Here is a 13,144-nt window from a genome sequence, read left to right as displayed (position 1 = left end):
GCCCACATATAAAGCCGTTTAGCAGAAAGAAATGTGCAAAGTAAACAAGATTTTTGTGGCATTAACATTGGCTTGATGAGTGTCTTCATGGAGACGCTTCAGATATTTTAATCTGCTCAGATATACTTAACATACAGTATAATAATAGTCAGGTAGCTGTGTTAGACTATTTTAGCAACAGTGGAAATAAAAGCATTCTGGCACCTTTAAGACTAATACATTTATTTCAGTGTGAGATTTCATGGATGCAGTCCCATCATAGATATTTCAGGCCTTTTTATACCCTAAAATTCATTGAGATTTGAACACACAAACAATTAACATAATGGAATATCTCCAAACATCATCAGGGACACTTCTTTCATGGATTTATTATCATGTCTGAGAGGGGGAAATGTAGATATTTTCTGTCAGCTTCTAAAAATGGACACCCCTTCTTTTTACTTATATGTAAACTTGAATTAATTTGTTCTGGATAATCTTCTCCCTCATCCTCCAACTCAGAACACACTTATATTTTCAAGAAAGGCCTTGATTTCTAGTGCTATGTCTTGAATTATCTGTTGCGCTAGACGTATTTAGAAATAATTTTACGCAAATAAACATAGTTGAACTGTTTCTTTTGCAGTGATCATATAGTGAATCATTAGTGGATATATCAAGGAAAATGAATTGATATTTTAACATGTATGAACATCCAAAATGTTGGCAGAAGTAAAGGTAGAAGATGAAAGAAAGGGGGAAAATATTGTAGCAATTTAAAGACTCTTTTAAAAAATACTTTAAGGTGCTATGGTATTTTTACCTTTTTATCTCTCTCCCTCACCTTTATTTTTGACAAAATCTTGAGATAGTTTCATTGGAATTTTTAAAATATAAAATGTATATGCTACTGTTCTGTTAAATATGTTTGAGAAAACTATGTGTTACAGTAAATATAAAAAAAATTATACTTTTACAAAAGGCAAAATTTGTGTATGCAGACTCCTGCTCTCCCTTTCATTCTCATGAATTTTGATTATAATCTGTCTTTGGTTTTCATGCAGGTAGTTGACCAGATTGACACATTGACTTCTGACCTGCAGCTGGAAGATGAGATGACTGACAGTTCAAAAACAGATACATTGAACAGCAGCTCAAGTAGCACAACGGCATCAAGTCTGGAAAAAATCAAGGTGCGAACCAATGCACCACTCATCAGGCCTCCAGCCCATCCATCTGCCATTCTCACTGTACTAAGGAAGCCCAATCCACCTCCACCTCCTCCACGGTTGACTCCTGTGAAGTGTGAAGATTCTCACCGGTCATTTACTCCTGCCAACCCTGTAAAGACTAATGGGACTCTGTTACGAAATGGAGGTTTACCAGGGGGACCAAATAAAATTCCAAATGGAGATATATGTTGTATGTCTAATAGTAACGTGGACAAAGTTCCAATGCAACCTCTGATGCACAGATCTGAAAAGGACAGGTGTCCTCAGCCTGGAACACGAGAACGGGTACGATTTAACGAAAATGTGCAGTACCATGGCTATTGTGCAGATTGTGATGTCCGATATAATATTAAGAACAGGGAGGTCCATTTGCACAGTGAACCTACTCATATGCCGGGAAAGCTTCCTCCCCAATGTCCTCCCTTACCACCTCCACCTCCTCCACTTCCTCCTTTTCCGTTAGAAAATGGAGGGGTGGGAATAAGCCCTAGTAGTAGTTTTCCCCCACTCAGACCTGCAACTGTGCCTCCACAAACTGCACCAAAACCCCAGAAGACCATCTTGAGGAAATCGACCACTACAACAGTGTGATGTCCCACTTGGAAAACTTTGTGGTTTTTTTTTCTTATGTATGAACATAAAAAAGAGGTAATGAGCACTTTCTACTCAAGCAATAAAAAGCCCAAATATATTACACCCCTTCTTCTGTGAAGTGGCATAAAAATTATATGGTAAGTACAAAGGAAATTATTTAATGCTGTTTGTTGTAAACATGCAAAAACTTCATTCTTGAAATTGATATAATGATTGTGGCATAGGTCATCACTGGTATATGGGCTAAAGCAAGATATCATTAGCCATAGCCTATGTGTTGAAAAATTCATGTGGGAACCTGACATGGGCAGCAACAGATAGGAAAGTAAACACTTTTTAATAGAAAAATAATGTACAATGACAGAAAATGATCTAAACAGCAAAGAACTTTACTCCCCTCAACACTGTAGGAATTTTTTTAAAAAATGTTATAGACTATTTCATTACAACGTTTTCTTCAGGAACACATGAACTGCAATTTTACCGCTCAGACTATTTACGTTCAGTGTCTTTAGTGAAAGAAAACATTGTAGTTTACTATGATAGTGTTTGTGATGCAATGTTTTACACCAACTCTAGATTTATTAGTTTAAACCAACTTCCATTTTGAGCCTTCATAACTAAAACAAGTCATACATGCTTCATAAGAAAGCCAAATTGTTCAGTTCTGCAAAGGTTGCCAAATAAAAAGACTGTTAGGATACAATTGTGTAACATACTGGGAATCAGTACAATTGAATTCAGTGGGAGTAGAAATACATAGGGTCCCTTTCTCAATTTAATATTCACCCCAAGCAATGTACCCCCTCTGACCTTGGGTGTCCTCATCTCAACCTATTGCTTGGTCATTAGTTCAGTTATCTACCTTCTTCTGTTGGTGCTTATGTGTAGCCTTTTATGGCATTTTACATATTACAGGATGAATCTCAGTGCGTAAGCACTGTTAATTCACTACTGTGGTGGCAGAAAGACTAAGTGTGCCAAACATGGTTGAACACACGAGAGTGTTCCCACTAGAATGACAGGCTCTAATCATAATTGTATGAGACGTTTGTGCCAGCGCGATGTCTTACTGGCTTTAAAAATGAGTGCTAGGAGACCACATAATAAGCAGTTATCTGTCCCAACAAGTATGAGATGTTAGTGGAGTTAGCAGAGTTCTCCCAATATATGTCTGATAACAATCTTCAGGAGTTTTTTAAAAAGATCTAAAGGTTCGAAATTCTTACATTCCAGTTGGCTCAGACAGTAACTCAAATTGTCTTTGATTTGTTCCCTTTTTTAAACAATTATTAATGAGAAAGGCTTGCTCATCTACAGTTGGAGCATATGAAGTTAGTCTCCTTTGTTGTTTACTAAGGATCCTGAAATACCCTTAATGATGGTGAGTATATTCTGTGTATGGGGATTGTATGAGATTGTACAAATTAATATTAAAATGTAGGACCTTTTATCAATAGTAGACAATGTTGTACTTGTCTACGTTTTTGGATTACAACTTCCTGCCAGCAGGGCTAAGAAGCTTTCAGGAGGATGAACAAATTACATGTCTATCATCCCCTCATTTTTTCCTTACAATATTGAATGCAAATCAGACAGGGATCTTTGTTATTGCCAATGATCAGTCAATAGCGATGATTCTTCAATGTTACTTGCAGTGAAAATACAGTGGCAAATCAGAGGGCGTCCCTCCCATTGTTTCCAAATGGATTAGAGGTGAAGGGTGTGGAGTCACCAAAGGCCTCACAGTCCCACGTGACAACTCTGGAAACAGTCCTGCATCACCTGCCTCTCAAAAATAGCTTTACTGCCTCTAAACTGGAAAAAAAACACATGTGTAGCAGAGCCACAGATTTCATGATGTCAGGGAATGTATTCATACCTTATGATGTGATCTAGACTCCCCATTTATGTTTCCTTGTCTCTGTTTCTCTGATATATCAAAGACCCCCTCTGCTGCCTGATGGAACAGATCCCCTATCAAAAGGAACTGAGGTTTTTGAAATAATGAGGTGTTCGTACAAATGTGGCTATCCCTTCGCAGGCTTCACAAAGAAAGCATGGACTGATACTTTTATAAAAGGAAAATGGTTGTGTTTATTGTATATTCCTGGGCACTGAAAGTAATAAGCAAAATATGTATCATTCGAACATTTGTTATTTCAGATTTACACACAGAGTAAAAAACTAACATCAGACCTCAGCCTTTTAAATCCTACTGATGTTTAAGGGAAAGATATAAGTAATGCAAAAACTGCCATTTCAATTAAGTGAACAATAGTGTAACTCATTTTATGCATGTGAGATATTGTGTTTCTCTACCCATGGTTCAAAATGCCAGGAAATGCCCCAATATTACTGCACAATATCTTGCTTGCCAGCAGGACAAAATATTTCAAACTTTACATAGCAAAGGTTCCAGACTTTACATCGCAAAGGGCAGCCTGAATGTTCCTGACACTTATGTCAGCAGTCAAGATAGTCTATGGAAGGCCATGACAACATATAGGCACCAAAGCTCTGCTAACAGCAAATAAGACCATCGCGAGCCACAAAGCAAACAATTTCACGGCTTCAATGAGCGAGCTTCTGAATATTTGTTCTTTGTTTAAATATATATTAAAATATTTTCAGTATCTGTATTTTAACACATTTTTAATATTCTCTTTGTGTCAGATACAGAAGCAGACACAGAATCCCCTTGTGAGCATGATTCTGATAAGTCTGTTTGGCCAGGAAGGACTTTAAAAGCTAAGTGTCAGCCAGTTGCATCCTGATTGTCAGGGTCTAAAAAAGTTTAGATTGCCCCAGTGGTGGATCTTATTTCCCATTTTAAAAAAGGGGAGGAGACTGTTTGGTCTCAGAAATCCTGAGAGAATGTTTATCCCTCTTTCTGTAAGACTGTTACTCCATTACTTTCTTTAAAGCAAACCTCTGTTTCTTCCTCTTTAAAGAAAATCTATCTAATCAGTCTGTTTTTGTGACCTTTCTCTCTAAATATTTCCCTCTCTTCCCTCCCTTGCCTGGACATGCATGTTGTTGTTGTTTAGTCATTAAGTCATGTCTGACTCTTCATGACCCCATGGACCAGAGCATGCCAGGCCCTCCTGTCTTCCACTGTCTCCCGGAGTTGTGTCAAATTCATATTGGTAGCTTCAATGACACTGTCCAACCATCTCATCCTCTTTCGCCCCTTCACACTTTCCCAACATCAGGGCCTTTTCCAGGGATGTATACAGTGTTTCATTTCATGAAGCTCCTGTTGGCTTTCTTGCACCATGCGTTCTTATAACAAAGTAGTTGTTTTCCATCTTTAAAGGCCTTTTTCCCCCGGTCCCTGAAGTCCAGTTTCTTTTGAAATAAAAAAAGCACGTACTGCAAAACATTCTATTTAAAAATAAGCAAGATTATGGTGTTTTTTCAATTTATGTGATCTGTTTGCCTATTTCTGAATGAGGGGAACATTTTAAACACTGTAACTCAAAAATCCTTTGCCCACACTTCCCCAAGCTTGGCACAGAGCAAGAACAGGCTGGCTGCTACTGTGATGCCAATTTTGGTGTTGATCTGAAGCCCAGTTTAAAAGCTACTGTTTTTTGTTTGGGCTGCCCCCAGTTTTAGAATGGCCTTATTGAATGTTGATTTGCTCTGCCAGCACAAGGTCATTGCTGCACCTTTGTGCACCAATAATAACATTTTTATCACAGTTGGATATTGATGGGTGAGCTCTGTTAGCTTGATTTAGAATCCACTCGGGATTTATGAGCTCTGTCAGCAAGTCTCCAGGCAAAGCTCATCCCTTTTCCAAGAGTTGTTTCCCAGATCATAAGGTTGCTACAGATTTGCAGATTAATAGTTCTTTGAATTATAATTTGGTTTGATAGTAACGGACAAGTCTGAAACTAAGCAGACGCAACAGACAAAACATCAGCTGTTCATAATCTGTGGAATATTCCACTAGTGATACCTGTACAGTTTTAACTATTTAAACATTTCATGTGTACGTGTGTAATTTTAGCTATTTGGCTTGTTTTTTTTAATGAGCCATGATCATTGTCATGGTAGTAGTTTCTTCTTCCTATTACTGATCTGTCAAATAAACTGTAACACTGGCTGAAATCTTGTTATGCTACTTACACTGAAGTAGTAACAGCAGCGACAACAACAACCTTAGAACTGCAGAGCTGGAAGGGACCCTCTGGATCATCAAGTCCAGCCCCTGTCAAGGAGGCACAGTGGGGAATTGAACTCCCAGCCTCTGGCTCCACAGCTAGATACCTAAACCTATCCAGCTCCTAAGCCTCCCTTTTATGTTTAATAGCTAAACATTGCTGCCAGATCACTGCTGCTGGAATCACGACTGCTAGCAGTAATCTGGCCGCAGTTCGTGGCCAGATTGAAGTCTTTCCCTCATCCCAAAGCTCCTTCTGTGTGCGTTCTTTGTCTCTGTCAGCAGACGGATACATTCACTTGTTAATGTACAAAAGGGAATTAAGTTAACTGTTTGAATGTAACGTCCTTCCTGTATGTGACATTTCAGTATAATATGCATCCCCAAATAACATGTGCTGTAATTTCCATGACAAATTCAGATGAGTTCATTGTTCCATCACAAATTTTGACTAAGGATGCAAATCCTTGCTGTCTCATCTCCAAAGACAAAAATAAGAAACCACAACATTATTTCTTATTCCTTTTAATACAGTTAGGTATTTTGTAGACTTCTTTGAATGGAAAGGAAATGAGAAAAGGAGCTGTTTTGGGACAAATTAAGCCAAAATGGGCAAATAGTGCTTTAATGAAAACAACACTTAAGTGCAAATTGTGGCAATTGATTGAGGCAGCTACTTCATGGCATGAATTATTTCAAGATTAGAAGCATTGGAGAGAATGCTTGCATTTCTTTCAATAATCAGCCTGTTCTTTGCTTGTTCTCCCTGTTTTGCTTCTCAAAGCAGCATGCATACACATATATAAAATCCCTGCTAGTTAATTACACTGGATTGTAATCAGCATTTAACAGTTTCCCTCAGGACAGACTTTGGGCCAGACTCCAAAACACTTCCCTACGTTGTAGATTTCTTCTTATTATTTGTTCAGTACACTACAATACTTTGCTGAGAATGAAGTGTACCCTACATAGTTAATCATCCCATAGAGTTCCAGTCAGGAGGGGCAGGAAACAGGAATGTGTCTTGGCCACCGTGCAATTTAACTTGTAAAAACTTTATCCATACAGCAGTATTTGTGAATAGATCAATTCCTGCCTTAGTCTATGCAAATGACATCTTACCCACCTCACAAATAGGGCTTAGGAGAGCACTTTGGATATTTACAGCTTACTGTTCAGAGAAGCACCTTATTATTAAATACCAATAAAATTAAATAAAATTATTGGGTTTGACCCATAGAGGGACATGATATTGAACAAGGCACTGAACATCTCAGATCAAGCAGGCCACTAAAAGTGCTCAAAGAACTTTTACTCCCATATTGATATCCTGTTTCTCACAAGGGGTTCACATATGCCATCCATCCTAAATGTTTTTCATTTAAAGGTGGAAGGCACAACTTATGTATGGGTCACAGTTATGTACTCTTCATCTTGGAGTGATACAATATAAATTCTTACAATTTTTGGTGTCCTTCATTTTATTGTCCTAATAAGAACAGAATCAGGAAGGATAGTAATTGTATTGTTTGATTCCAACAATATCAGTCTCTAGTTTAAACTAAGCTTTAACTCTTCAGATCAGTTTCCCTGATTCTAACAGATAACCACCCTTTAGTCTAGGGAGAGCCACTGAGGAAAAATGATTAACTTATGGGTTCAGTCCATCCATTGTACTGCAGCACGGGCACTTCAGAGCCAAAGACATGATCCAACAATGGATACGGGATGTTTTCCAGATGGACAGAGCTCAAATCTTGCATTATCCAGTGGTAGAATCTTAAACTTGGCAGATTACCTTTGTAACACAGAATTCCGCAATGACTGTAGAGCCTTTACCTTGGCCTGTTTGAATATGTTACCATCTAATTTGCTAGAAGGAAGATACTCATGCATTCCTTATTTGTGCTGGCTTTGTCCTTTCCAATCTTGTGTGATTTAGACTGGCAATCAGGTTTTATTATATTGTTTATTATATATAAATATTTGGAATTCACATATTTCTCCTATTTTTTAAAAAATTATCTGGCAAATCTGATAAGCATTATGTAAACTTTCCTTATGGTTTTTCTAGCAAAATTACAGTCATGGTTGCAAATTCTGTGTGGTGGCATGTGCAACAAGAAGTAAATGATAAATCACTCTATAAACAGCAATGGAGCATGCCATCGTTGCATTGTATAGTAGCAATGAGGTCTTTAATCTGTCCCTGCATGTACTAGTCTGTTTGAGATTATTCTTATTTGCCTTGCTTTTAAATGGCTGACCTATGAATTTCAATTTACACTGGCCTGCAGCATTACATAAGGATTTGTACAAGAAATTCTCCATTTGCATGAAATGTAGTAGAAGCAGTTGCACAAATTTTTGTACAATGGAGAATTATGTTTGATACCACCATAGTACTAACCAACCTTAAAAAATGTGAACCACAGGCACAACAGACATCGTGAGATGTATGTATGTATATGTGTATACGTAACAATATCAAGAGTCTTTTAAAAATTATTTATTTAAATATCATTAATAGTTTTTCTTTTTTTTTGAAAAAACAAACCTGTTTTAAAATGAGAAAACTTAACTTGTGTCCAGTCAAAATTATATAGTGATGATCTTTTAAACACATGACACTGATGGTCACATTTCTTTGTAAAGGATCAGAAGAAGCTATAGCATTGGGGGCACATGAATGCTACAGTTAGCATTATATACATAACTATAAATGAGTTATTATAGGTATCGTCATGACATTTCTACTAGACACAGTGAATAGTGAGTCCCTGCAGGTACTTTGGTTCGTGCCTTAGAAACAAGATAGAAATAAAGATTGATAAGCATCTGTCCTGGGATTATTCAGACAGCCTATGTGAATGATCTCTTCTTTTGTTCATCCAACTTCCTGAGCAGTCTAATGGACTTAGTTGTCAAATTACAAATAATTATTATTAAAAATAGCACCGGCATTTACTTTCTCGTTCACTGGGACATGCCATTCCATCCAATGACTGCCAACATATGCTGGTGAAAGGCTTTGGATACTTGCATCCTGATCTTTTGCTTGTTGACCGAGAAGAGAGGCCTACTTTATCTATTGGGATGTTTAGAGTTGCAACCTTAGCTTCGCATGAGTGAGATTGCTTAGTATCTTAGCCACCTAGAGTGGTCACAAGACCAGATGGGCGGGGTATAAATAAAATAAATAAATGTGTAGGCATCCTTCAGTCTCAAGAGACTATGGTATCGTGCTCTGTATGGAGGTCTTGGAACAGTGTCTAGTGTGGCTGAGAAGGCCAATTCGAGAGTGACAATCCCTTCCACACTGGAGACAAATCCAATCTGTCCCCTGTCCAGCTCCCTGGTTTTGCTTGTTTCGGGACTGCCTCTTTGCCTCGGTCTGCTGTACAAGTGTCTCTTCAAATTGGGAGAGGCCATGATGCACCGCCTGCCTCCAGGCTGAACGCTCAGACGTCAAGGTTTCCCATCTGTTGAGGTCCATTCCTAAGGCCTTCAGATCCCGCTTGCAGATGTCCTTGTAACGCAGCTGTGGTCTCCCTCGGGGGCGGCTTCCCTGCACTAATTCTCCATACAGGAGATCTTTTGGAATCCGATCATCGGCCATTCTCACGACGTGCCCAAGCCAACGTAGACGGCGCTGTTTCAATATTGTATACATGCTGAAAATTCCAGCTCGTTCTAGGACTACTCTATTTGGAACTTTGTCCTGCCAGGTGATACCAAAAATGCGTCGGAGACAACGCATATGGAAGGTGTTCAGCTTCCTCTCCTGCCGTGCACAAAGGGTCCAGGACTCGCTGCAGTATAGGAGTGTGCTCAGGACACAGGCTCTATAGACCTGGATTTTGGTGTATGCCGTCAACTTCTTGTTAAGCCATACTCTCTTTGTGAGTCTAGAGAACATGGTAGCTGCTTTCCCAATGCGTTTATCCAGCTCGACATCTAGGGAGAGAGTGTCAGAGATTGTTGAGCCAAGGTACACAAATTCATGAACAACCTCCAGTTCTTGCATGGAGATAGTAATAGAGGGAGGTGAGTCCACGCCCTGGCACATGACTTGTGTTTTCTTCAGGCTGATAGTTAGTCCAAAGTCTTGGCAGGCCTTGCTAAAATGATTTATGAGTTGTTGGAGGTCTTCAACAGAGTGGGCAACAATGGCTGCATCATCAGCAAAGAGGAAGTCCCGCATGCATTTCAGTTGGACTTTGGTCTTCGCTCTCAATCTAGTGAGATTAAAAAGCTTTCCATCTGATCTAGTCCGGAGATAGACACCTTCTGTTGCAGTTCCAAAGGCCTGCTTCAGCATGACAGCAAAGAAGATCCCAAACAGGGTTGGCGCAAGGACACAGCCTTGTTTTACTCCGCTTCTGATGTCAAAGGGATCTGATGTTGAGCCATCAAAAACTACAGTGCCCTTCATTTCCTCATGAAAGGACCTGATGATAGTAAGGAGTTGAGGTGGACATCCAATCTTGGGAAGTATTTTAAAAAGTCCGTCCCTGCTAACCAAGTCAAAGGCCTTTGTGAGATCTATGAAGGCCACAAAGAGTGGCTGTTGTTGTTCCCTGCATTTCTCCTGCAGCTGTCGGAGGGAGAATACCATGTCAGTGGTGGATCTGTTAGCTCGAAAACCACACTGTGATTCTGGATACACTCTGTCTGCAAGCACCTGAAGTCTCTTCAGCACAACACGGGCCAGCAGCTTCCCTACAACGCTGAGAAGAGAGATACCACGGTAGTTATTGCAGTCGCCCCTGTCGCCTTTGTTCTTATACAATGTGACGATGTTTGCGTCCTTCATGTCCTGTGGTACTCCACCTTCTCTCCAGCAAAGAGAAAAGAGTTCATACAGCTCAGTGGTGATGATCTCTTTACAACACTTCAAAACTTCAACGGGGATGTTGTCCTTTCCAGGTGCCTTGCCAGAGGCAAGGGAATCCAAGGCTGCTTTTATTTCTGCTAAAGTTGGTTCACTGTCCAGCTCTTCCAAGAGAGGCAGGCACTCAATGTTATTTAGTGCCTCTTCCGTTACTACATTCTCTTTAGAATATAGGTCAGAGTAGTGCTGTACCCAGCGTTCCATCTGCTGTGCTCGATCCTGGATGATCACGCCTGTAGTAGACTTCAAGGGAGCAGATTTCTTCTGTATTGGACCTAAAGCCTGCTTGATACCATCATACATTCCCTTGATGTTACCTGTGTCCGCTGCTATCTGTATCTGAGAGCATAGCTGAAGCCAATAATCGTTGGAACATCTCCTGGCAGTCTGTTGGACTTGGCTACGAGCAGCTCGAAGAGCCTGCAAGTTGTACTCACTAGGACAGGCTTTGTATGCTGCTAGAGCATTCCTCTTATCCTCGATGGCTGGAATCAGCTCCTCTGAATGGGCTTCGAAGCAGTCAGCCGTCTTTTTGGTCTTCTTGCCAAATGTGGACAAGGCAGTGTTATAAACAGCGTTCTTGAAGTGTTCCCATCGTTCAGGTGCATTCGCATCAGCCGGGCCTGGAAGGGTTTCCTGAAGCGCTTGGGCAAATTCCTCCACTTTTCTTTGATTGCGAATCTTGTTGATATCTATACGTGGTTTTCCTTCCTTTTTAGTGTGATACAATCTCTTTGTTTGCAGTTTTATTCTGCTACACACCAGGGAATGATCAGTGTCACAATCAGCACTCTGGTAACTGCGTGTGATTGTAATACTAGATAAGCTAGAACGTCTAGTGAGGATCAAATCAAGCTGATGCCAATGCTTCGATCTTGGATGTCTCCAGGAAACTTTGTGTTGAGGCTTTGTATTAAAGAATGTGTTGGTGACACAAAGACCATAATAACAGCAAAACTCCAGCAAACGTTGGCCATTTTCATTCATCTTCCCAATGCCAAAACGGCCTAGACAGGTGGGCCAAGAGTTGTGATCAGCACCAACTCTCGCGTTAAAGTCTCCGAGAATGAACAGCGGCTCTCTCTCAGGGACTTTTTTGATAGTAGCTGCCAAATCGTCATAGAATTTGTCTTTGACTTCTGTTGTGGATGACAGTGTTGGTGCATATGCACTGATGAGGGTGACCAGTCCCGCTGATGAGTGGAGCTGCAGAGACAGGATTCTTTCACTCCCCACAGTAGGTGGAACAATGGATCTCAGCAGAGTATTTCTGACCGCAAAGCCAACACCATATTCCCTGGTCTCGTTCAATGGTTTTCCCTGCCAGAAGAATGAGAAGTTTTTTTCTTTGACAGATCCCATGCCTGGCAATCTCGTCTCTTGCAGGGCAACAATGTCCATCCGCAGTCTACTCAGTTCAATGTCGATAACAGCTGTCTTGCGCACGTCGTCTATTTCCTGCAGGTTGTCAGAAAAGCCAGGGGTCATTGTCCGAACATTCCAGGTTCCCAACTTTAGGGCAGATGTTTTCTTTTGATTGTTGCGTGGTGCATGGTTATTGATCTGTTTTTCGGCTCTCTGACCATCAGTAGTCCCTGGCATCATGCTCTGTGCCAATCGAGCAAAACGTATAACCAGTAACTGCTAGTTCCTGTGTTATTTCGACACTGTATGCAAAGCTGGAGTGTCCTCTCCAGAGCACAAAGCCTGGGTAGAATAATATGGAGGATAGGCTGTTACCCAAGCAGCAAATCCCCCCTCTCCACGTCACTGAAATAGTCCAATGGAGAGGCAAGAGCCAATACAACTGGTTCCAGCGACGTCGCAGGAGTTGGCAGAACAACACGAACTGTCTACGGGACTCCGGCTCCGGATTTTGCCTCGAGGTTATCTCCTGAAGCCTTTCCCATGAGTGGATATAGCCACAAGGCAGTGGAGGTTTGAAATCAGAGTTTTCCTTCTCCTAGATGGGCTGCCTTACATGGCTGACGAGTCCCACCTACCCGGCCTGCTCCCTAATAGTGTGGAAGTATGATCCTACTCCTGAAACATTCCTGCCGCCAGGTGTAAGAAATACTATTTGGCTATCCTATTTAGCAGATTAAAGTAAAAAAAATAGAGTGAGAGGATTTCCTCTTCAGGAAAGGGGCTTAGAGCTTCTGCAGGCACTAATTTAAAGCCAAAGCCCCGCCCTCTCAGACCATGTGGTCAAAGGGTCAGCCTACCAGGAAGAACTCACCAACTAAAATGGCTCCCATTAGTGCCTGCAGA

At 40.6% G+C, this 13,144-nt stretch overlaps 1 protein-coding gene across 2 annotated transcripts in view; it reads left to right on the top strand.

Moving 5' to 3' along the window:
- The window catches only part of PRR16 (proline rich 16), a 133,893-nt gene that overhangs the window by 78,841 nt on the left and 41,908 nt on the right, over positions 1 to 13,144 (top strand). Inside the window, exons 2-3 of one of the 2 annotated variants that reach the window (XM_072992426.2) lie at positions 1,047 to 1,945; positions 3,467 to 8,535. In XM_072992426.2, coding sequence (XP_072848527.1) covers positions 1,047 to 1,805 — 759 coding nt within the window. In that variant the 3' untranslated portion in view covers positions 1,806 to 1,945; positions 3,467 to 8,535. Of the gene's footprint in view, positions 1 to 1,046; positions 1,946 to 3,466; positions 8,536 to 13,144 lie in introns of those variants that run through there. The other variant, XM_020803631.3, reaches the window with a different exon arrangement.

This window comes from Pogona vitticeps, chromosome 2 (assembly GCF_051106095.1).
Source record: "Pogona vitticeps strain Pit_001003342236 chromosome 2, PviZW2.1, whole genome shotgun sequence".
NCBI classification, from domain to species: Eukaryota; Metazoa; Chordata; class Lepidosauria; order Squamata; family Agamidae; genus Pogona; species Pogona vitticeps.
Note: the sequence above shows the minus strand (reverse complement) of the source record. Positions and strands in the feature narration are given on the sequence as shown.